The sequence below is a fragment of the Microcaecilia unicolor genome, chromosome 4 (genome assembly GCF_901765095.1).
Source record: "Microcaecilia unicolor chromosome 4, aMicUni1.1, whole genome shotgun sequence".
Lineage (NCBI taxonomy): Eukaryota > Metazoa > Chordata > Amphibia > Gymnophiona > Siphonopidae > Microcaecilia > Microcaecilia unicolor.
Window position 1 is genome coordinate 14,146,412 of NC_044034.1, and position 22,971 is coordinate 14,169,382.

Genomic DNA, 22,971 nt, shown 5'->3' on the forward strand with positions numbered 1-22,971 from the left:
ATTGTACTTGATATCTTACAAGTAACCAATGCAGTAATGCTTGTAGCATTAGTGACATATGATCAAATTTCCCCAAATGCCCAATCATACAGGTGGCTGCATTCTGTATCATTTGTAATGCATCAAATTTATTCTGTGAAATACCCAAATAGAGACTGTTGCAAAAATCGAGTCTAGACAACACTAAACTCTATACAAGAATCCTGAAGTCATACACCACAAGCATAGGCCTCAACTTTGCAACTAAACGCATACGAGCAATCCCAAGGCCCTTAGCATTTGCATCCAAAATAAATTGCAAAGTTAAGTAAGAATTAGGAAGGGGTTGCAAAAGAACAACCATCATGGATATAGATCAGTAAGCTAACAAATGAGAATTCCATGAAGGAAACAAGTCCCGCATCCTAGTATCTGAAGCCTAGCGAACCAATTGGGAAATACACATAGCCACTAGGCTAGAACTTGCAAAAACCTCAGGGGGTCCACCATAGGCATAGCGCAATTAAGGGGAACCTCAGGACTGCCAGCAGTGCAAACTCTGAAGGCATAGCTTAAGCCAAGAAAACCCTTCCTTAGCGCAACATGCCCAAACACTGCAGCAAGAAAACCTGCTTAAGAAAGGGATCAATGCCGAAGCTTAACGGAAGTCCATTTCTCAGCTCCAGCAAGCACAGAAATCCGGAACAAAGTCCCACACACAAAATGCAGCAGAGACTGAAATTCTGAACAATCTTGCAGAAATCACCACCTTATTGCCACCACCACTCATGAAGAGTGAAGCCACTTGCTGGAAAGTAAAACTTGGAAGGCAGGAGGGTGGCTGCCGTGCCTGAAAACCACACCGGTGGAAATATCTAGCATCCGCGTTGAAAAACAACCAGTAGGAGGAAAGAAATCACCTGTCAGCAATGCTATGTAATTAATGGTTTTTTTTGTTTTGTTTTAAGCTGCAACGAACGCATGAACTAGCTCCACCAGAGCTGGTGATGGGGCTGTATGTGAGGAGAATACCTACCATTAAAAAAAACAAAAAAAATAAACACTGAAGCCGGTCACAAAAGACACTTTGAAATACAATGGCCACTTTAGCTTTCAACACAAAATGGAAATAAAGGAAAATAAAGACTCAGTTACCACAGTGACTAATAAAGTGAAAACAAGCCAGACCACAGTAAGCCACCCCTATAGGGTCGAATAAGATGAAAGGCTTTATCATGAGCACCATTTCACTCCCTCCATTTGTTTCATAGAAAAGTGGAACTGCAGATTTTTTTGGGGGGGGGGGGGGGGGCAGGGAAATGGACCCAGCCGCATTGGGTGTCACCCTGGATGGAAGATGAAGGAACTGGCACCATTGAGTCATCAAAGCTCATACAGTATTCGTAATTTGATGCTGTCACAAAAACGCTTAGTCACCTACCTGGGGCTAACTCTACAGTCACCAAAAGAAAAAAGCAACACTGGGCCTTCAAGAATGAGACAACAGGAGTACTTTATTAGCCAAAGACCCGACACGGGCCGTGTTTCGGCGCCAAAAAGGCGCCTGCCTCAGGGGTCAAATTGTAGATATAGCGATCGTACAGAGTTCAAGTTGTAAGTGCCTGGCACTCTAGGGCCTTCTTACCCCAGCCAGCTTCCTTGTTTTGCACACAGTTCACCACCAGTCCAAAGGGCTCAGCCAGTACTTCACATGGGGACCTCCTGCTTCAGCTACCACTCCTCTTCTTCCGCTGCTAGCTATATCTACAATTTGACCCCTGAGGCAGGTGCCTTTTTGGCGCCGAAACACGGCCCGTGTCGGGTCTTTGGCTAATAAAGTACTCCTGTTGTCTCATTCTTGAAGGCCCAGTGTTGCTTTTTTCTTTTGGTTTCTCTGATTGTATACTGTATTACCCTCTCTGTCTGTGTTAACTCTACAGTCACCTGGAAGGTCTGTCCCCAGCACAGCTCAGGTCCACCTGTCGCTTGTGCTCTCTAGTAGCACCCTCCTCCCACCGACTGGGTCCCAACCACCCCGGGCGATTCTCCCGCTCTCAAATTATTCCACAGTGATTTCTAGGACACTGTGGCCACACTCCCAGGGGTCCCACAGTTCCCAGAAAGCACTCACAGACCCAACACACAAATCACCAGGACATCAGAGCCAATAACTAATAGGTTTATTGTCACAAGATTTGAACAGTGAACTGTACAAAACAGATGGAAAATTAACAGGCAAAACAAACAGGAATTAATATTAACACTGATGCTGTAGAGGGAGTGAGACGTGTTCTCAGGCTCTCTTAGGCCCCAACACCTCTTAATTCACTGTGGAAACCTTAAACTAATTAAATACAGGACGGGAACCAACGGAGCACTAAACGAAAGTAGCGCATAGCAGATGGACAAATTTATAGAAACATCGGGGAAAGCAATGGCGAGTAGAGGGCAGAAAAAAGAAAAGGAAAAGGAGAAGGCCCAAAGCGCGGAAAGCGCGGCAGAAGCAAAACAAACGCCGGAAACCCCCGTGTTCTCCCTGGAACAGCTATCGCAACTCACCGCGGCGGTGGAGAAGGCAATGGAGCCGAGATGGGAGCGGCTGGAAGGGCGGCTAGCAAATATGGAAACGCTGCTAGGCGAAACAGCGCAAAGAGCAACGGAGCTGGAACGAAGGGTCTCAGCGCTGGAGGACGCAGAGACACCGGCAGCTCAAAAGCTGGAGCGAGCATTAGGAAAGATCGAAAATATGGCGTCGGCTCTAGACGACCTAGAAAATAGGTCAAGGAGAGCAAACCTTAGGATCATTGGCGTCCCTGAATCAGTGGGGGATGGCGTATTGTGTACCACAATAGAAAAATGGGTAAAAGAAGAGTTCGCGCTCTCGGACCATGCGGGACCGCTATGCCTGGAGCGGATCCATCGCGTGGGCAGAAAACAAGAAGGGAGACAGGCTCCGAGAGCAATTATACTGAAAGTACACAATTATTTACACAAGGTGGAAATCTTGCAGGGATACCGGATGAAGAGAGACTCTACTCAATACGACGGACACACAGTTCGAATATTCCAGGATTACTCGGCACAGTTGCAGGGAAGGAGGAGAAACTTTACCCCGCTGTGCAAGAGACTGCATGAGGCACCCATTCAATTCATGCTGATTTACCCAGCCATTCTCAAGATCAAGCACGAGGGACGATGGAGGTCTTTCGAAGAAGTGGCAGGGGCCTTAGCGTTCATAAATGAGATAGAGAATAATGTGAACAATATCCATGACAGTAACAACGTTAAGTGAAGTTCCTGTGTTTAGGTATGACAAAGAACCTGTGAAATTGTTATTTTTCAGTGTAATAATGGTTGGAAACATTCCATAAAGTAAGGGGTGGAAACCTGGGTACTTTGGAAAAGCTACAGAGGTGGGGGGGCCACTAGCATTGAAGTGACTCTAGGTCTGTAGAAATATGGACCCAGAACTACAGTTGCACGGGGAAGGAGGGGAGGAGGGAGGAGGGGAAGGGGGGGATGGATGGGAGGGAGGAGGGGGTAGAATTTTGGAACCACGTGGCACTTCACATGCAGGGAACTCGAGGCAGGAAAATCAGGGTCAATATGTAGAAAATAAATTAAGAGAGCTGGATAGCTGGGAACAGCAAAGCTCTGGGGGGGAGGCTGGGCGCCCCTGGAGCAACGTAATGAGAAAACAGACAGAGAAACAAAGTATTGCTCCTGACTAAGAAGCAGAGAGGAGAGGTAAGGGTGGTCTCCTGGAATGTCTGCGGGATCACGTCCCCAGTAAAGAGAACTAAGATTCTAGATGCGCTGAAACGCCATGGGGCTCAGGTAGCTTGTATTCAGGAGACCAGACTCTCACAAGAAGAAAGTGAAAAATTGAAAAGGCAATGGGTGGGAGAAGTACACTGCTCACCAGCAAAGGGAAGAAAGGGAGGGGTGGCTATTCTAATTCACAAGGCCCTAGCTTGCCAAGTTACACCGCTGTTCACAGACACAGAAGGGAAATATGTGGGGGTCAAACTCAAGCTACAAGGTAGGGATCGGCTCCTGATAGCAGTTTATGCACCTACGGGAACCAATAAGGCTTTTTATTCTCAGCTGTTGGCTAAGTGTCAACAGTATCCAGAATTGCCTATAATAGTGGCAGGGGACATGAACCAGGTTTATGACTGGGAAATGGACCGTTCAGGGCCTAGACATAAAGGGACTCCATCTGGCCCCTCATTGCTGGAGTCCTTCTGCAGGCTAGCGGGATTGGTAGATGCGTGGCGGCTGCTAAATCTGGAAGAGAAGGACTACACACATATCTCTAGGGCCCATAGAACCCACTCTAGATTAGATTATATCCTTCTCTCGCAGGAACTTTTCAGCCAAGTACAAGGGGCTAAAATAGGGCCGGAGGGTCTCTCAGATCACGCAATGATATGGGTGGATTTTGAAGCGCAGGCATACTACAGAGCGCAGGGGAACTGGAGGTTCCCAGCTTACCTTTACCACTCGGCAGACTTTAAGAAGTACTTGCTTGCAAAGTGGGAGGACTACTGCACATTTAATGCGCAGCACACAGATGACCCAGTGCTCTTCTGGGCAGCTGGAAAGGCAGTCATAAGGGGACACATAATTGCATATGTCAGTCAGCGTAATCGCCGCATTGCAAAAGGTATTATAGACAGAGAGCACCAGTTCAGAGAGGCAAAGCGGCGGCATATAAAGTCGCCCACCACAGGGAATTATGAAGCGCTGATGGAGGCACGAGCAGCCTTGAATGAGTTGCTACATGAGCGAATGACCCGTTCCCTAATATATAGGAAATACAAGATGTACAAATATGGAGATATAGCAGGGGGGCGCTTAGCAAGGATGGTGAAGGGAGCCCGTGGGTCTCACTTCATTGTAGCCATTAAAGACAGTGCGGGGCAGGTGAAGACAAGAGCCGAAGACATAGCTGAGACACTCTGGGGTCATTTTGCAGCACTATATCAAGGGGGGGAAGGGAACTTAGAGGCAATAAGAACCTATCTGAGAAATTCGGAGATACCACAACTCACTGCGGAGGAGGCAGCAGGGCTAAACGAGCCGATAACAGCTAAAGAAATCCAGAGAGCTATTAAGGCATTGAAACTATTCTCGGCACCCGGACCAGATGGCTATTCGGGCGAATTTTATAAACTATTGGGGAACCAGTTGGTAGGGCCGCTGTGGGAATATTATATGGAAGTGATAGAACACGAGACTTTACCCCCACAGGCGAACACAGCATTAATCAGCCTAATACCAAAGGGAGGGAGAGATCTGTTGAGCCCTGGATCGTATAGGCCGATATCATTGATCAACGTAGACCTTAAAATTTTGTCCCGCATACTAGCAGATAGATTGGCTCCCTTGCTGCCCCAGCTGGTACATGATAGCCAGGTGGGATTTGTTAGAGGGCGGCAGTCAGTGCTTAATGTGCGTAAATTGTTAGCAACTATGATCTATGCAGCGGTGGAAGGGAAGGGTGGTCTTGTAGCTAGTTTAGACGCAGAGCGCGCCTTTGACAGGGTGCTCTGGCCCTTCATGTTCGAAACGTTGCAGTGGGTAGGAATAACGGGCTGGGTTCTACAGGCCATACGAACACTATATTCATCACCAAAGGCAATGCTTATAATAAATGGGGTTAGAACCCGGGAATTAGATATAGAGTGTGGGACGAGGCAGGGTTGCCCCTTGTCCCCTCTGCTATTTGTGCTCTCATTGGAACCGTTGCTGTGCAAGGTGCGGGCAGATGAGGGAATAAAGGGAATAAGAATCCAAGGGGTAGCAACAAAAATTCTTGCATACGCAGACGATTTACTATTGCTCCTAGATGAGGGCCACTCATCCTTGTACTGTTTACTAGAGGTGCTGCAAACATACGGGAACCTTTCAGGCTTTAAACTTAACCTCACCAAATCACAGGAGTTGCCATTGGGAGAGAGAACGAGGGATAGTTGGAACGGGGAATTCCCACTGGGGTGGGCAGAAGGTAATATTAAATACTTAGGAGTCCGGGTGTCAGGGGACTTGTCAACATTGTACAAACTCAATGTATTGCCACTGCTGATGGAGACTCGTAGGCTTCTGCAACTCTGGGGCGCCTACCCCATTTCGTTAATGGGCCGTATAGCGCTGTTTAATATGTTGATAGCGCCTAAGTGGCTTTATCTATTTCAAATGTTGCCACTATTTATGCGGAGGAGGGAGGAGAGGAGGTTGTCTCAACTGATTCAGGAATTCCTGTGGAAAGGCCGGCGCCCCAGACTACCAATATCGGTGCTGCAGAAGCCTAGGGCCCATGGGGGAATGGGGCTGCTGAATGTAAGGTATTTGGGGGTGTCCTGCATATTAAGGCACATTAGAGACTGGCTGGCTGGTACACAGAACTTCACGCCAACTGATATAGAGACCTTGCTGTCTCCCAGGGAGCACCTGGGATGGCTGCTGCACACCACGGGGAGGAGGCCGCGGCTGGAAATCAGGAAAAACCCATTTGTCAACTCAGCACGGGAAGCATGGAGATGGCTGTGTCGGCGGCACGGATTCTCACCAGCGGCGACCCCCTTTCTGCCACTTAAACACAACCCGGACTTTCCGGTGGGAACCTCTTCTAGAACATTTGCGGATTGGCACTCGCGAGGGATTCAATATCTATATCAGATACTGGATGAGGAAGGACAACTTAAGGCACTGCCTGAGCTGCAGCGAGAGTTTGGGCTACAGAGGGCAGACTCCCTTGCATATTATCAAGTGAGACATTATATACACTCATTGGGCTGGATGAATTTATGCGAAGATGTGCAGGAGGTTATAAGCTCGGCGCTGACATTGGGGGCACAGAATGTGGTGCCGCTGAGATTCTTTCACAGAAACCTCCTAGACTCGACGGAGGATATTAATTACAAAGGCTATGCGCAAAAGTGGACGTCAGATCTTAGAGAGGAAGTGCCGGAGACGCTGTTCACAGGATTTCTGATTAGCATACGGAAAAGCGCCACGTTCCCTCGTGACTGGGAGCTGCAGTACAGGTTTGCACTGAGACTTTATGTGGCGCCTAATCGAGCATTTAAGGCAGGGTTCGGAGCCTCTGGGGCATGCCTGAAATGTGGACAAGATCCAGCTACTTTAAGCCATATGTTTTGGCTATGTCCGCAGGTGCAGAGCTTCTGGAGAGCGGTGGTAGGAGCCATTGAGAAGTATTGGAACTGTACAGTGCCATTACAACCCTTGCTTTTATTTGAAGACTTTAAAAATGTAGGTCTCCGAGTACCGGGCCTGAAGGGGTTTTTGCAAAGAGCGCTGCTGCAGGGGAAAAGAGTAATATTGACAAGCTGGAGAGAGGGTGCAAGCCCAACTTTGGCCCAATGGAGGGTACAAATGATAGAAATGCTGAAATTAGAAAGACGTGGAGTACAAGACTTTGAATCTGTTGCGGGTAAACACCTGACAAGCATCTGGAGCAATTTTTGGGACACTCTTCAACCAGCAGCCAGGAGCAGACTACTTAATTGATAAACATGTGTGACCTTGGGAGACCCTGCTATGTTGTGAAGTCACTAAACTGAGGAATAGAGGAGGGAGGAAGGGAGGGGGGATAAGAGGGAAGGGATGGGGAGGGGGGGAGGGAGGGACTGAGGGGTAGAATAGGTTGTTAAAAGAAATACCCAGACATCGAGTTGAAAGTAATAGTTACCAGAAGTTAACATGTTGTATTACATTGTGATGTGCTATGGTTACAGTACATGAATGTATCTTGTTTGAGAGCATCGATTGATAATAATAAAAAGATTTAAACATAAAACTAACACTTGTTCACTACCTGAAAAGTGCCTCTAAAGCTTCAGGAAATTTAACTGTTCACAGGTCTGAACAGGGCCTTAGGTCACAGATGTGCTTCCTAGCTGAGTCTGACAACCCACCTCACAATTTGGCGGGTAAAAGAAAAAAACCTGCCACTTTTGGTACAGCTTAAAAAAAAAAAAAAATAGCCATCTCCTGGCCAACCAGGAGGCACACATATCAGCAAAACAATACAGTACATAGGCTCAGAAACCTGCTGTTTCATCACACGATGATATTACATTTTCCATGTGTTAGACATCTTCTCTTCACTACCAATCTGCGGTACTATGGAATTCTTTACCTTTGGAAACTTGTATCAATCCCAATTATTTAGCATGTTGTAAAACCTGGTTATTTGAGAAGTACTTTCCAGCTAATTGACTGATCTTTGTTAAGGTACGATATGTAATTCCTGGATTGCGTTTGTCCAGTTTTCTTCTTTTGCAATCTGCACTGAGCTGCTCAGGTATTTGCAGACTAAGAGCAACGCATGGTATAACTCCAGACCAGAAAATGAGCCAATTCACCCAACCTAAACTCCCTGCTCAACTGCCACCTAGCAGAACCAGGTCAGGAAACAACAGGAAGGAGCTGCACCATCCGCTAGTAGACAGAAAAAGTACCAAGTATTCCACAATACCCTTAAGGAGCCAATTACTGGAACTACTTTGTTCTCTGTCTCCTTCCACTGGTGGACATACATAACCCATTGGTCTGGACACAAAGGAACAGTGTTTTATACTATTTAGGAAAAATATTAAAAGCTACTCTTTTTTTCTGAATATGTCACTTCTAAACTGATATAATCTAGATTTTATTTGCTGAAGTTTTTTTTGTTTTTTTTGTATGGTCCTAGGAGTTTAGGTTTTTTTTTTGTTTGCGATTCGCTTTGAACTCATTGAGTATTAGAGGAATACAAGAACAGATTGCAACACAATGTTATAGAGCTACTCTTCAGGTGGATTCTGTTTGAACAAAATTTGATTTTGTGGTTTCTCCTGCGGGCACAGAATCTAGGGGAAAAAATAAAAATCTGTCCATGCACCAAGAGGCAATGTCAGTGAACAAAAGTATTTCTTTGTAAATGGTCAGTTTAATTACTTTTGAAGGACAATTTTCAGAGTCGTCATGTACCTAAACTGATTCTTTAAATGAAGCATGCCTATTTTTAGTGGAATTAAGGATGTTCATTCAGATAAAGCGTTCCTGGGGAATGTTTTTCATGGGTTTGGAAACAAAACATGGATGGACACTGCATTTTCAATGACTTCCTTGTAATTTTCCATTAAAAGCTAGAGCTCTGTGGACAATCTGAAAACTGCTCCTCCAAAGACCCTTCACGGTTTATGTTTTCCTGTAATTCTAAATCATCAATTACCTTGGAAGGGAACAAAGTTGCATCCCTCTAAATCAGGGGTGAAAAATGTTTACACACAGGGCCGCATGAATATCAGTACTATTCCTAGCAGGATGCACACAGAAAATTAACAAATGCGCCACATTAACTCAATGCCAAAAAAAACTCAAATGTGATCATTGAATGAACATAAAATTATTACTAGAATATACTTCCCTCTTTCCAAACAGTTGCTAACATTGTCAAACAAGTCTTGTCTCATTGATATATCTTTCAACAGCTCCGCTGAGAAAGAAACTCTGGTTAAATGACGTTCTTGTGGGCAGTTTTCTGTATATAATTCCCATGGTAAAACCAGGCTGTATAAAATTTAAAAGCGAGCCACAGGTTGCCCACCCCCATTCTAAAGCTTGACTGATGTATAAGATGAAAGGTTCTCACTCCATTTTATTAATTTTGCAAAGTATTACCTCTCATTTTTATTTCTGAGTTCCTCCAGCTCTTTTGGTTCTTGCTGGCTAGCCTGTTTCTCACTGAGGATTACCAGGCGTTCTATCCGTTGCTGCATCAGGAAGATTTGTGCCTCTAGGACAAAAAAAAAAAAAACAACAAAAACAAAACCGGGGAAGGGGGTGGGGGGGGAAGACAGGCAGACTATCAAAAGCAGCAAGTAGAACGGCAAAAGAAAAAGGGATGATGCAATACTAGCTGAAATGGAGAAGATAAGGGGACACAAGACGACACAGCAGTGGCTGGGGCTAGAAAACATACTGAGAATTGAGGTAGGAGAATGGTAGTTCCACATTCATTTGGTTCTACTTTTAATCACAGACAGAGATCCAATTTTACTATAAATGTGTGAATCGTCACTCATCAGATAAAGACAAACCAACATTTTTGGAAGATCTTTATTAGGGCAAGATTATCTGTGTTGTGACAAATATATTTTAATCCTGCATGATGGACACGTGCTCCAGACACTGTATCCTCCAAGCCATACTTTAAATGCTATATGGAAAGGTGAGTATATCTGGAAATAAAACACTAAAGAGCAAACAACCTCTATCTATCCACATTACATTTCACATTTATAGCAAGTCTTTAGCCTCTATAAGAGAAAAACAAGTCATGGTAATTTTATCATGCATTAAAAAAGCTAAGGTACTTACTTGTAAAAGATGTTCTCCGAGGACAGCAGGCTTTATATTCTCACAAGTGGAAGGGAATGGGAGGGAGTATTTCCATTACAGTGGGTGACTCATTCGTTTCGTTACCTCGGGATTTGTCTATGTGTACATCTGACCTATATAACCTTAACGTGTCCCGTTTAATAGAATCTACGCCGACATTACTGACTAGTTGGCAGGCTTTACCTCTAGGACTAAATGGAAGAATTCATTTGTTTAAAATGATTGAATTTCCCAAATGGTTCTATATGCTACAGATGCCTCCTCTTAAGTTACATCAGAAGGATGTTTCCATTCTTAATAGATGCTTATCTCGTTTTTGCTGGGGTGGACGGAAGCCTCAGCTGTCCTTGTCTTATTTAATAAGAGCGTGGAAAGGGGGAGGTATGCTTGTCTGGCTCATCATTTGGGGGACTGGCTTTTAAATCAGGATTATATTCCTCTTCGGTTGGAAAGAGAATTTTTTTTCAGCCCTGGCATTTTAACTTTCTACTACAGGTCCCTCAAAGGGAGCTTCCCTCTGAACTGAAAGACAGTATTATGTTACACCCACTATGAGATTCATGGAAGGCCCTTTCAAAATTGTGGGATATTTCTCCACACATCTCTACCTTCTTACTCTATACAAGGCAATGCCCAGTTATGCCCAGGTTCTGACAATCGCACATTTTTGAGATGGGAGTCCTTGGGTATTTCACAGTTGGAACATGTACTCAACCCAGATGGATCACTGATGTTTCTGGAGGAGTTGGGGGAAAGGACTGCCCACTCATGTGGCAGATAGTTTCACATACTACCAATTGTGTCATTATGTTCACACTTTAGATAGAGCAGCGTTGGCAGCTATCACAGGTGCAAGGTGGGATTTATTCACCTTGGATCAATGAGACTGCCTCTCAATTTCTTTGCTTCACAAGGTTTTATTAAACATTTCTGTCAAGAATCTTGCAAAGGCCCAGGCTCATTGAGTGGCTGATTTGCTAAGGCCACCAGACTCTGTAAATCTGGTAGCTTGTGTTCGCCATTTAACCAAAACAGCAGATCTAAGGGAATGCCAGTTTAACATATTATATCAAGCTTGTTTCTTATGGGCGGCACTGATACTCCCATGTGTCTGAAGTGCTCATCCCAGTACAATTCATATTTCTACGTGTTGTGGGATTGTCCAGTGATGCACAATTTCTGGTCCAGATTGGCTCAATATCTGAAGAGGGTGCTGAAATCTGCTATTCCACTCTCGGCAATGGGGTTTTGTTTACTAGACAAGTATGAAGCATTTCTCTTTCAGAGGAGAGGAAGCCGAAGTTTTTTTTTTTTTCGTAATGCAGCTTTATTGGGCAAGAAGTCAATTCTCAAGGTGTGGACTTCCTCTGACACACCTTCTTTTCGGGCATGGCGGTGCATGTTACATCAGTTTTTGTCTTTAGAGCTAATAGGGTTAGGAACATCTATGAGACATAAAGGGCTTTCTTGGAAGTTTGGGAACTGTATATTTTTTCCCTTGCCCCGAGAGCATGTCATTTTATTCTAAACACTTTACAGTACCTTAGGAGAAATGGATTCTTGTTCAGAGGGGGGGGGGGGGGGAGGGGGGGGGAGTTGGGGGGGGGGGGGATAATAGGTGAAATAAAGTGTATAACCAATTTATTGAACAATGTATGTCTGCTAGTTTGTTTATTGATTTCTTAATACTAATTATAAGATTTGACAAAAATAGGTTGGAGGAGTTGGGAGAGGGAGTAAGTGTTTTAAAAATTCTCATGTCTTTGCTGTATTCGGTTTGATGTCTGACACTTTGTATACCAAGCCTATTAAATGTATTTCCTGTAATTGGTCATCAATAAAAAAGTTCAACCATATATTCTCACAATTGGGGGTGACACCGACCTGCATCGCCCAGTCCAAGATTTACAAAAGCATCAATGGAGCTTTGTGGAGCTTGAGGCACGCTCCACCGCGCATGCAGGAGTGCCTTCCCACCAACACCCTCCAAACAGATCCAAGGAAGCGAATTCTAGGCTGTGAGAGACAGAGGCCAGAGGTTGGGATGTAGAAGTGACCCCTTGTTCTGCTTGATGAGGGTCAGAAAGCACTCCAATCTCCATGGTTCTTCGGAGGATAACTCCAGAAACAGAAGAAACCATATCTGCCATGGACAGCGTGGCACGATCAGAGTTTCAACAAAGTTTTCCCCACTAGAGGTATGGCAGGATACGTGACCTGTCCCCAATTGTAGGAAGAAGGTATCCAACACTAGTCTGTTGTAGGCCTGAACTCTGGAACAGAACTGAGGGACCTTGTGGTTGATCTGAGTGGCAAAAATATCCACTGAGTGGGTGTCCCACACTCGGAAGATCTTGCGGGCTATGCCCAAATTGAGAGACCACTCGTCTGGTTGCATTATCCTGCTTAATCTGTCAGCCTGGGTATTGTTTTTGCCTTCCAGATAAGTAGCTCGAAGTTTATAGAAATGTTTGGATTTTCAACATTATATTTGTTTCTTGTATCTACAATCTTGTATAAGCAAGCATCAACCTGCTATATTGCAAGACTCCTGTAGAAGGCGCTCTGCCGCCAAAACACAGCAGCTGTGTCATCTGATTTTCTCAATAAAGATCTGTAACTGTGTATACATGTCCCTCGTTTTTTGGAAAGAGTCAGCTCACCCTACTCCTCTTTTTTGCCTGTTTGATTTACATAGGGGTTCAGTACACCTCCACCTTTTGGTGGGTACTTGCTTGCCTGGTGAGCCCAATGCCAAATCTGGATGGCCTCCTGACACAGAGGGTGTGATCCAGTGCCCCCCTGCTTGTTGATGTAATACATTGCAACCTGATTGCCTGTTTGGATGAGTACAATTTGATAAGACAGCCGATCTATGAAAGCTTTTAGAGCATTCCAGATCACCCGTAGCTCCAGGACATTGATCTGAAGATTAAGCAATTTCATGCTTGAATTCTTTGAGTACCCTTGGATGTATGCCATCCGGTCCAGGTGATTTACTACTCTGTCAGTTTGGCTCAGTACATCTTCCAGGTTCACCGAGATTTCATTCAGTTCCTCCACATCACCACCCTTGAATACTATTTCCGGTACAGGCAGATCTCTTACATCTTCCGTAAAAACAGAAGCAAAGAATTAATTCAGTTTCTCCTCTATGGCCTTGTTCTCCCCGAGCACCCTTTTTGCTCCTTTGTGATGTAACGGTCCCACAGATTCCCTCGCAGGCTTTCTGTTTCTGATGTACCTGAAAAAGTTGTTATTGTGAGTTTTAGCCTCTGTGGCAAGTTTCTCTTCATATTCTCTTTTAGCCTTCTTTATTAATGCTTTGCATACGACTTGCCAGTGCTTATGTTGCTTCTTATTTTCTTCATTTGGGTCCTTTTTCCATTCTTTGAAGGACAATCTTTTGGCTCATCTCCGAAAGGTAAGCTCAAACCTTCTGTGTATAGAGCAGGGTTCCTATGAATTCCAATTGCTGGACAGGTACTTTAAAACAAACCCTAGTAGCTCGAGCACCCAGTCATTCACATGGATTCCTGAGCTCTGTCCGGAGAGGTGTTCTTCACTAGCCAAGATATGGGAACACACATACTCCCACACTCTACATAGCGATGCTACAACTACTGCTAGACATTTGGTGAAGACCCTGGGAGCTGACGTGAGGTCGAAAGGCAACACGCAGTACATAGTAACATAGTAGATGACGGCAGAAAAAGACCTGCACGGTCCATCTAGTCTGCCCAGTGATGTGTTCCCAGCCGAAATCAAAGATACTTCCGATGGGCTGGAAGTATTCAGATGTGAGCATATGCATCCTTTAAGTCCAGAGAGAATAGCCAATCGTCTTTCTGAATTATTGGGAGAAGGGTACCTAGGGAAACCATCCTGAACTTTTCTCAGACTAGGAATTTGTTCAAGGCCATTAGGTCTAGGATGGGATGCACCCCCCCTGTTTTCTTCTGCACAAGGAAGTACTGGAATAGAACCCCTACCCTTCTTCTCCTGGTGGAAAGGGTTCGACTGCATGGGCCTTCAGAAGGGCGGAGAGTTCTTCTGCAAGTACCTGCCTGTGCTGAGAGCTGAATGAATAAGCTCTTGGTGGACAATTTGGAGGTCTTAGATACCAATTGAGTGCATATCCGAGACGGAATATTGGAAGAACCCACCAGTTGGAGGTTATAAGGGGGCCATCTTTTGTGGAAAAGCTTCAGCCTCCCTCTGACCGGCAAGTTGCCCTGGACAGACACTTTTACTGTGGCTATGCTGTGTTGGAAGCCAGTCAAAAAGCTTGTCCTTTGCTTTGACTAGGGAGCAGCAGGGGCCTTAGGCGCATGCTGGGGCTGAGCCTGAACAGGCTGGCGAGGCGAGGGGTTGTACCTACACCTCTTATAGTAATAGGTACTCCTCCTTGGTTTGCCAAAAGTCCTCCTAGCTGAGGCAGCAGATGCAGAAGGCGCCTGGTGGAAGAGAGAAGAGATGGTACCAGTATGTTTTTTGATTTTGTCAGAAACCACCTCAACCTTTTCTGCACAAAGGTTATGCCCCCAGCATGGGGAACTGACAACCTCTACTGAACAGAATGTTCCAAGTCAGAAACATGCAGCCATGAGAGTCTGCGCATTACTATACTTTGAGCAGAGATCCTGGATGCCATATCAAAAAAATGTCTTAAGTGCCCCTGGCCAAGACGTTTCAACACGCCTTTTGCTGCTTGACCAACTGGCAAAGTGACTTTGCCTTCTCTGGAGAGAGTATCTCAGCCAGGTCCAACAATTTGTGCACCGAGTTTCGCAAGTGGATGCTCATGAATAGCTGGTAGGATTGTATTCGGGAAATGAGCATTGAAGCCTGGTACATCTTCCTCCCAAAAGAATCCAAACCAAAATCAAAACCAGGTGCGCTGTGGATCCGAAACTGGGTGTTGATATTCTTAGGCATGACTGGGACCAACAGAGGGGACTCCCAGTTCCTAACAAGGACTTCCTGAAGTACCTCGTGGAGTGCATCTTGGCCCTGGGCTCATCCTCCACTTTCAAAGGAAAGGGAATAGCATCAGTCATTTCCTTAACAAAAGAAGGGAACGAAAGACTCTCCAGAGGAGACTCTCTCCTTTAAGGTGGAGTGGAGGGTTCAGACAGAATTCCATAGGACTCAGAGGAAAAGTACCTTGGATCCTCCTCTTAATCCCAGGAGCACTCCTGTTCGGTGTCAGACTGTATCTCCTAATGGGAGTGTCGAGACCAAACCTGCCTCTACGTGGAAGAAACATGCCCTCGAGAACGGTGTTGAGCAAGTCAGTTTCCCACCTCGACTCGAAGCTTTCTCCACCGACGTCGAGGGAGTGCCAGCTTGGGTGGCAGTCAACACCAGAGCCACATGTGGCATTGGTGTCGGAGGCTGCAGCGTAGGCCGAGGCTAAGTGGGGTCGTAACATAGTAACATACATAGTAACATAGTAGATGACGGCAGAAAAAGACTTGCACGGTCCATCTAGTCTGCCCAACAAGATAAACTCATATGTGCTACTTTATGTGTTTATCTGAGTAACCATAGGCAAGGTAGGCGCAAACAACCCCCGATACCGATGCAACATGTTGCACGGGGCCATCCAGCAGTTCAGGGAGCAAGGCTCAGATGCGCTTATCAAGGGCCGACACCAGGAAAAGCTGGGATGCCAGATCAGGCACATGTTGCAGAACTGCTGTGTCAATGTGGGAGTTGGGTTTTGGCTGCTGGGAGACCGGCACATTGGCACCTCCTGTAAGGAGGGGGAGCTGTCCTCCCAGCGCTGAAGCTTCTCAGGTGCCGAATCCTTTGACACCTCGGAACTCCCAGCACCACGCATCATAGTAACATAGTAGATGACGGCAGAAAAAGACCTGCACGATCCATCCAGTCTGCCCAACAAGATAAACTCATATGTGCTAGTTTTTTGTGTATACCTTACCTTGATTTGTACCTGTCTTTTTCAGGGCACAGACCGTATAAGTCCGCCCAGTACTATCCCCGCCTCCCAACCACCAGCCCCGCCTCCCACCACTGGCTCTGGCACAGACCGTATAAGTCTATCCAGCACTATCCCCGCCTCCCAACCACCAGCCATGGCACAGACCGTATAAGTCTGCCCAGCACTAGCCCCGCCTCCCAACCATCTCTGCCACCCATTCAAGGGCGAACGATGACTATACTTCTTGGCCTTTGCCTGAAGCACATCACCGAGGCTCCTCTGTGCCAAAGAGGACGACGTCATAACCACACGTCGCCTCAGGGTTGGGTCCGACGATGGACGGTCCCAGGGGCCCTGCACAGCAGGAGGCCTCGAAGCAGTTGGGAGACCCATTCGATGCTTCACTGCTCCCATTTTTCTAAGGGTCTAGCAGCAGCCATGCTTACCGATGTGACGCTCGACATCGATGCCGAGAAACCGGACTTGGCTCCAAATATCTTCTCACATTGAGCCTCTCTGGAAATCTGGGTCCTCATCATCATGCGAAAACAGAGAACACAATTAGTGGGGCTATGATTGGGCCCAAGACACTGTAGACACCAAGAATGGGTATCTTTCCCAGAGACTGTCCGATTGCACTGTGTACAGCGCTTAAAGCCACTGGGAACTTTCTTGGACGTGGAAGGAAAAACCATCAGCTAAATCAAATGAATTGATAGTGCCTGAAAAAGGGGTAAGGCACGACAAAAAAGAATGGGAAAGGGTTCCTGGTTGAAGTCAAGGCCTAAAAGCAGCCTGATGACAATGAAAAATAAAGGAAACAAACCCAGGAAAAAAGAAAAATTTAAGGGAAAGCAAAGAAAGAAAGTTCCATAACAGGAACACAATAAAAGGAGAGAAAACTATACGAAAAATAGCCGAAAGGCACCAAAAAAAGCTCTTTAGGACCAAACGATGTGAGGAGACAGCAAAAAAACACCCCCTCTCCTCACCGTGGTAGGCGGGAAGGCACTCACGCATGCGAGGTGATGCCTCGTGCTGCACAATGCTCTGTTTATACTTCTGTAAATCCCGGACCAGGCAATGCAGGTCAGTGTCACCCCACTTGTGAGAATTAATAAGCCTGCTTGTACTCGGAGAAATGTTTTTTTTAATGCTTATCACAGGCACTCAGAGGCACACTTCTTTACACATCAGGCTGGTACACAGATACATAAATCAGTCATGACAAGGATATGTTTTACTGGACCAACTCAGCTATGCTGATCAGTCCACTGGCTAGGGACTGGACCATACCTGCTTCCACCCAGTGTGCAGGAAACACTATATAGTAACAAGAAAAGCACCATGCAAGTTCACCACATCATTATTAAAAGGAAATGGTCAACCTCAACTATTGAAGGGGCTGATAAGCTCCATCCTACCCTTTTCTGCCACGTGCTTCCTATTCTCAGCCAATTCGAGTTCCAGTTCATCCCGCAAAGATCTCTCCTCCAATAGCTGTTTCTTCAGCCGGCGCAACTGAAACTGTGGAGTCTGCAGGACATCACTAATTGGTGAGGAGGGGGAATCTGTGAGGTAACTGCAGAATGACAAAACATGACCCAGGTTTAGCCAGCTGCATGCTTAAAACACTATGAAGATAATAAAAAAATGTATTCATACACACAGTTTGGCATATGATCTAGGTAAGAAGTGCAAAACCCATATACCACTCAATATCCTGAAAAAAAAAAACCTGCAATTTTAAACTAAACGCGGGCCTTAATGTTGCAACCGGTATAACTGAACCAGCAAATAGGCTGTCCTATCGAATTTATAAAAAACAAAATTTAATTTGGCCACAGTATTTCATAAGAGCTGAAGCTGTATAAAGAACTACAGTAATCAAATGGGAAATATTATGCCTTGAGCTAAAATCCTGAAATGCTGTGAAGTAAAAGCGGACCTGACAGAATGCAGTTGTCGTAACCTAAAGTATACTCTTAAGATTATTCACTTAAATTTTATGTTTCAACGGTTTTTATTGATGACAAAGCAAGAAGTACTTTCCACCTTAGCATAAGGATGTATATGCAATAATGTTACAGTCACAATGGTGAAACAACAAATAAACACTCTTATTTACAATCATCAGTCTTTTAACATTATGTACCTTCCCCCCTCTCTATCCCACTATGCTTTGTATCTGATTTCAGCAATAACTCTTAGATGGTTCAATAGTTACAATACAAACGCTAAATTCTAGGTTCGGGAATCTGTAAGGATCAAACGGATGCCAACCACATTGCGTTGTTAGTTCCAGTCACATACTTTTGGAGCCTTTTAGTACATCTTTCCAACATGTACTGTCTTATTTCAAGTGTAATGGTAACCGTGCTCCGATTAGGGTAGCCTACCCCCGTTTTGTGTTCCTTGTTTCCATATGTAAAGATTGGGGGGGAATGAATATATCATATACATTTGCATTAGACCAATGTTTCGTTTTAAGACCAATAAAGGGTTCATGTTAATCCGTATCTATATTCTCCTTGTAGTACTCCTTCCGGCAGCCCGACACAATCTCTCCCCCCTCCCCCCTCCCCCCTCCCTCCCCCCAAACCCCTTGAGTACTACCTTCCCCCCCCCTTCCCCTCCATTCATCCCAACTCATTCAAAACCTGGCTTCTAACTTTATTCACTTAAATTTTAATTGCAGTTTTGAATCTAGAGACAAAATATGATAAGCATGATAATCTACTACTATGTAACAAAGACTATTTGCAAGGAGCTCTACTGTGTTTCAAACATCTCTCTCACACTTAGGATACAGTTATGTGAGATGTCTAAATCTGCAAGAATGAAAGAAATACTGCAGTGTTCAAAGCTGCTTCCAAATGGGCAATCTTGCTGGACAGTTCAAGTAAAGCGAAGTTACTTACCTATACGCAGGTATTCTCTGAGGACAGCAGGCCAATTATTCTCACATAAGGGCGACGTCATCCATGGAACCCGGCGCACAAATGCTGCCCAGTGTACTATTTCTCTAAGAGCTTGAGGCAATGCTCGGATGCCTTCCCACTTGACTTGCGAACGTGGGACCAGCAGTACAATACAGCTAACAACTAAATACAACTCCAAGGGGAAGTGGGAAGGTATGTAAGAATAACTGGCCTGCTGTCCTCTGAGAATACCTGCTAGAAGTAACCTCATTTTCTCTGATGACAAACAGGCCAGTTGTGTTCTCACAGCTGAGAATCCATAGCTACCAGAATCACCGAAAACATTAGGACAATAGAGACTCACAACAGCAAATCCAAGAAGATCAATTAACCTGAGAACATTTATACACTGTTGTGAAGGTGAAGCCTGGAACAAAATAAAATGGATCTAGGAGAGTGAAATTGGATTCTACACCCCAAACAAATTCTGTAGGACCAAACGGTGTTGGGTATTCTGCTCAAGGCAGTAGTGGGATGTTGAATGTGTGGGAGAGACCACGTTGCAGCTTTGTAAAATCTCAACGGAGGCTGACCTCAACTGGGCTACTGATGCAGCCATAGTTCTGACTGAGCCTCAACATGACCCTTTAGTGTCAGCCCAACTTGGGCATAGGTAAAAGAAACACAGTCTGCCAGCCAATTGGAAAAAGTATGTCTACCAATAGCAACCCCCCTTCCTGATGGGATCAAAAGAAAGAAAAAGTTGAGTGGACTGTCTATAGGGCCTAGCCCGCTCCAGGTAAAAAGCCAATGCTTGCTTGCAGTCCAAGGTGTGCACGAAGCTTGGGAAAGAATGCTGGCAGGTCAATTGACTGGTTCAGATGGAACTCCGACACCACCTTAGGAAGGAACTTAACGGAGAACTTCTATGCAGTCACCCTATGATGAAATTTTGAGTAAGGCGGATATACTACTAGGGCCTGAAGCTCACTGACCCTGTGAGCCAAAGCAACTACCACCAAAAACAAGACCTTCCAGAAATAGTACGCTGGGAAGAGTTTCTGCACCAGGTTCCATGGATGACGTCACCCACATGTGAGAATTATATGGCCTGCTTGTCCTCTGAGAACTGCTTAAACAGCTGTGAAGAATAAGGGGCTGTCCTATCCTGGGTAGGCCACTAGGTGGTGCTGTTCCCATAGAAATGGGGGAAAATGCCCAGGATGAGCCACTAGAGGGAGCCAGTAGGGGAATGTCCAGGTGGAGGTTGCTAGGACTAAGGAGAGTCCTGGGCTGGAAACAGGTGTAGGTGGTTATGGGCTGGGTCCTGCCTGGAATTAGGGGGAAGAGCCTAAAGGGGTGGAGGAGCTAATTAACCACCTTACTCCTGCCTGAGTGGCAAAAAAGAGGAGAGGAGCTGGAGACCTGGCAGCTGGAGGAAGAAGATCCCCTTGAAGGTACTGGCTGAACTCTGTGGACTTTTGAAGCTCTTTGCTGAAAAGGGGACAGCTGCACTACCCTCTGAGAAAGCAAAGTAAATGCTTTTGTTTGGCTGTTTGAACTGTGAAAGTTTGAGGAACTGCTTTAAATGTTTGAATTGAAGAAGAAATGTTTAAGTTAAAGAAGGAATAAGCCATGAAGATTATGTTAAATGGCAACTAATAAAACCTTTAGTTATGAGAAGTCTGGTGTTGGTGAACATTTGTGAAAGGTGAAGAGGAGGCAGAGAACTCCCCTGTGTTTGAGGCAGAGTCCTGGTGAATTACAGAGAAGTGTAGAGCCCAACCGTGACTGTGTGTGAAGGAAGCTAAGCAGGGTCAGCCCTGGCCAGGGCCTGGAAGGGTGACCAGCTCACACAGCATGACACAGCTCATTTAAATAAGCATGAATGAACCACCACAGAAAGGTGATGAAAGCATCTATGTATAAAAGAATTTTTCTGATGGGTTAGACCTACCAATGACACTCTAGTTCCAGCATTTAGTTGGTTGCTTGTTGAAGAAGCACGTATTCTAGCTGGCCTTTTATAAAATTTCTACCAAACGACTGACTGGTGCTGCTTGTTTTATGCCCATTTTCTTTTCTTTATCTTTTGGAATGAAATCCCTTTAACCCCACTCAAACTATTTGTGATCCCCCTCCACCCTAGGCCAGAAGGCATCACCTCCTGTAGCTTGCTTGACACAACCCAAGAAACCCAAATGTTCCCTGTCCTGACTGAGAGGTTTAGCTTACATTCAAAAATACTTGTGTAGAGCTAGCTAGCAATGTTGCACTTTGGGCAGCGTCTGGGGCACCTTGTCATGCAAAATCTCCGTCTGATTACTGAACCAAGATTCTGCTCTCGAGCTGGCTGTGGCTTCTGCAGAGGCAGCATTCACTGTCTCTTTGACAGGGGGTCCCAGTCACCACACAATAGCGGACGTTAGTGGCTCGATTTGAGCCCATGACTGCAGGAATCAAAAGAACCCCCATCCCCCCCCCCACGAAAAGAGAAAATGATGGTCCTATACACCCCACTGGAGGTGAAGAGAATAGGGGTTTCCTGGAAATTTCATCTAGGTTTGAGGAGGACCTTAGGAAAAAGAAAAGTCATTCCTCAAAGGGAGAAGGCAAAGGAACTCAATTTGCAGCTAAGGAGCTGGAGAGCAGTAGAGAGATTCTGAAGAAGAGCCAGACTCTGCTACCGGGGATCTGAGAGAAAATAATACTAGTCCCTGTCATTTGACACATGCCTCCTGTAAAGGAGCGAGAAATCCAGATGCTTATTAGCAAGTTTAAAACTGTCCTTCTAGAACAGATACTGTAACACTTTTAAAGTAGAATATATTTTGGGTTGGTAAGACATCCAGCAGGAGCACTTAACATAAGAGTTTCTCCTTTCCTTTCAAAAGCATGAACAGCCCAAAGCACTGTGGATACCAGTAAGACAATTTCATCAAATGTAACAATTCTTTCCGCCTGTAAACCACACTGAAACAATGTAAATTGAAAATGTGAGATATAAATGCAGAAATAAATAAATATCCCCAATGTCCTCATGCTCCACAGCTGAACCAAAAGGTGTGAAGATGTGCAACAAATATCCTTTGGTAGTTCCAGTGTCATCATTCAATAAAGGCTGGTTCTGAATGAACTAGAAAGGTTAAAATACAAAAAAGCAACACACCAACAAAATATTCACTTCTTCCCTCTCTACCTCCCCCGCCCCCCCCAACAATAAAACCCAAAGTGCTAGGTGTGAACATACTTATTCATACTGGAAGAGGAAGCAATCCTGTGTAGATCCAAGAAGCGCACTTCTCTCTTCCGCCTTTGAAGGAACGGAGAAAACTCGTCCGCACTGGAGCCACTGTCACTGCTGGAAGGAAACAAAGCTGCAAAAAGAATTAAAATAAAAATTAACACATACCTTTTTTCTCCCCCTCTGTGTGTCTTCCATTAGGTGCCACTTCATCTAGCGGCAAAGGAAGCACAAGTAGAAGAAATCACCTTCCTGTGGGTCAGTTCTGACACATCCAAACACTGACTGACAGAGCCTCCTGCCCAAAGTTCTACAGCTGAGCTACAGGAGGGCCAATAAAGGCCATTTTGTATATTATTTATAGTCTGTACTTCAAACTTGCTGACCTTTAAATGCATCCACTCTATGACCCCTCACTACCTCTCCTCTCTCATCGCTGCCTACATTCCTCCCCGTGAACTCCGCTC

General features: G+C 45.3%; 1 protein-coding gene across 3 annotated transcripts in view; it reads right to left on the reverse strand.

Annotated features, from left to right (window-relative positions):
• The window catches only part of NUMA1 (nuclear mitotic apparatus protein 1), a 213,694-nt gene that overhangs the window by 83,768 nt on the left and 106,955 nt on the right, over positions 1 to 22,971 (reverse strand). For all 3 annotated transcript variants that reach the window (XM_030199975.1, XM_030199974.1, XM_030199976.1), the window contains exons 8-10: positions 22,511 to 22,637; positions 17,764 to 17,921; positions 9,673 to 9,787 (exon numbers count right to left, since the gene is read on the reverse strand). In XM_030199975.1, the coding sequence (XP_030055835.1) occupies positions 9,673 to 9,787; positions 17,764 to 17,921; positions 22,511 to 22,637 (400 nt within the window). The remainder of the gene's footprint in view (positions 1 to 9,672; positions 9,788 to 17,763; positions 17,922 to 22,510; positions 22,638 to 22,971) is intronic.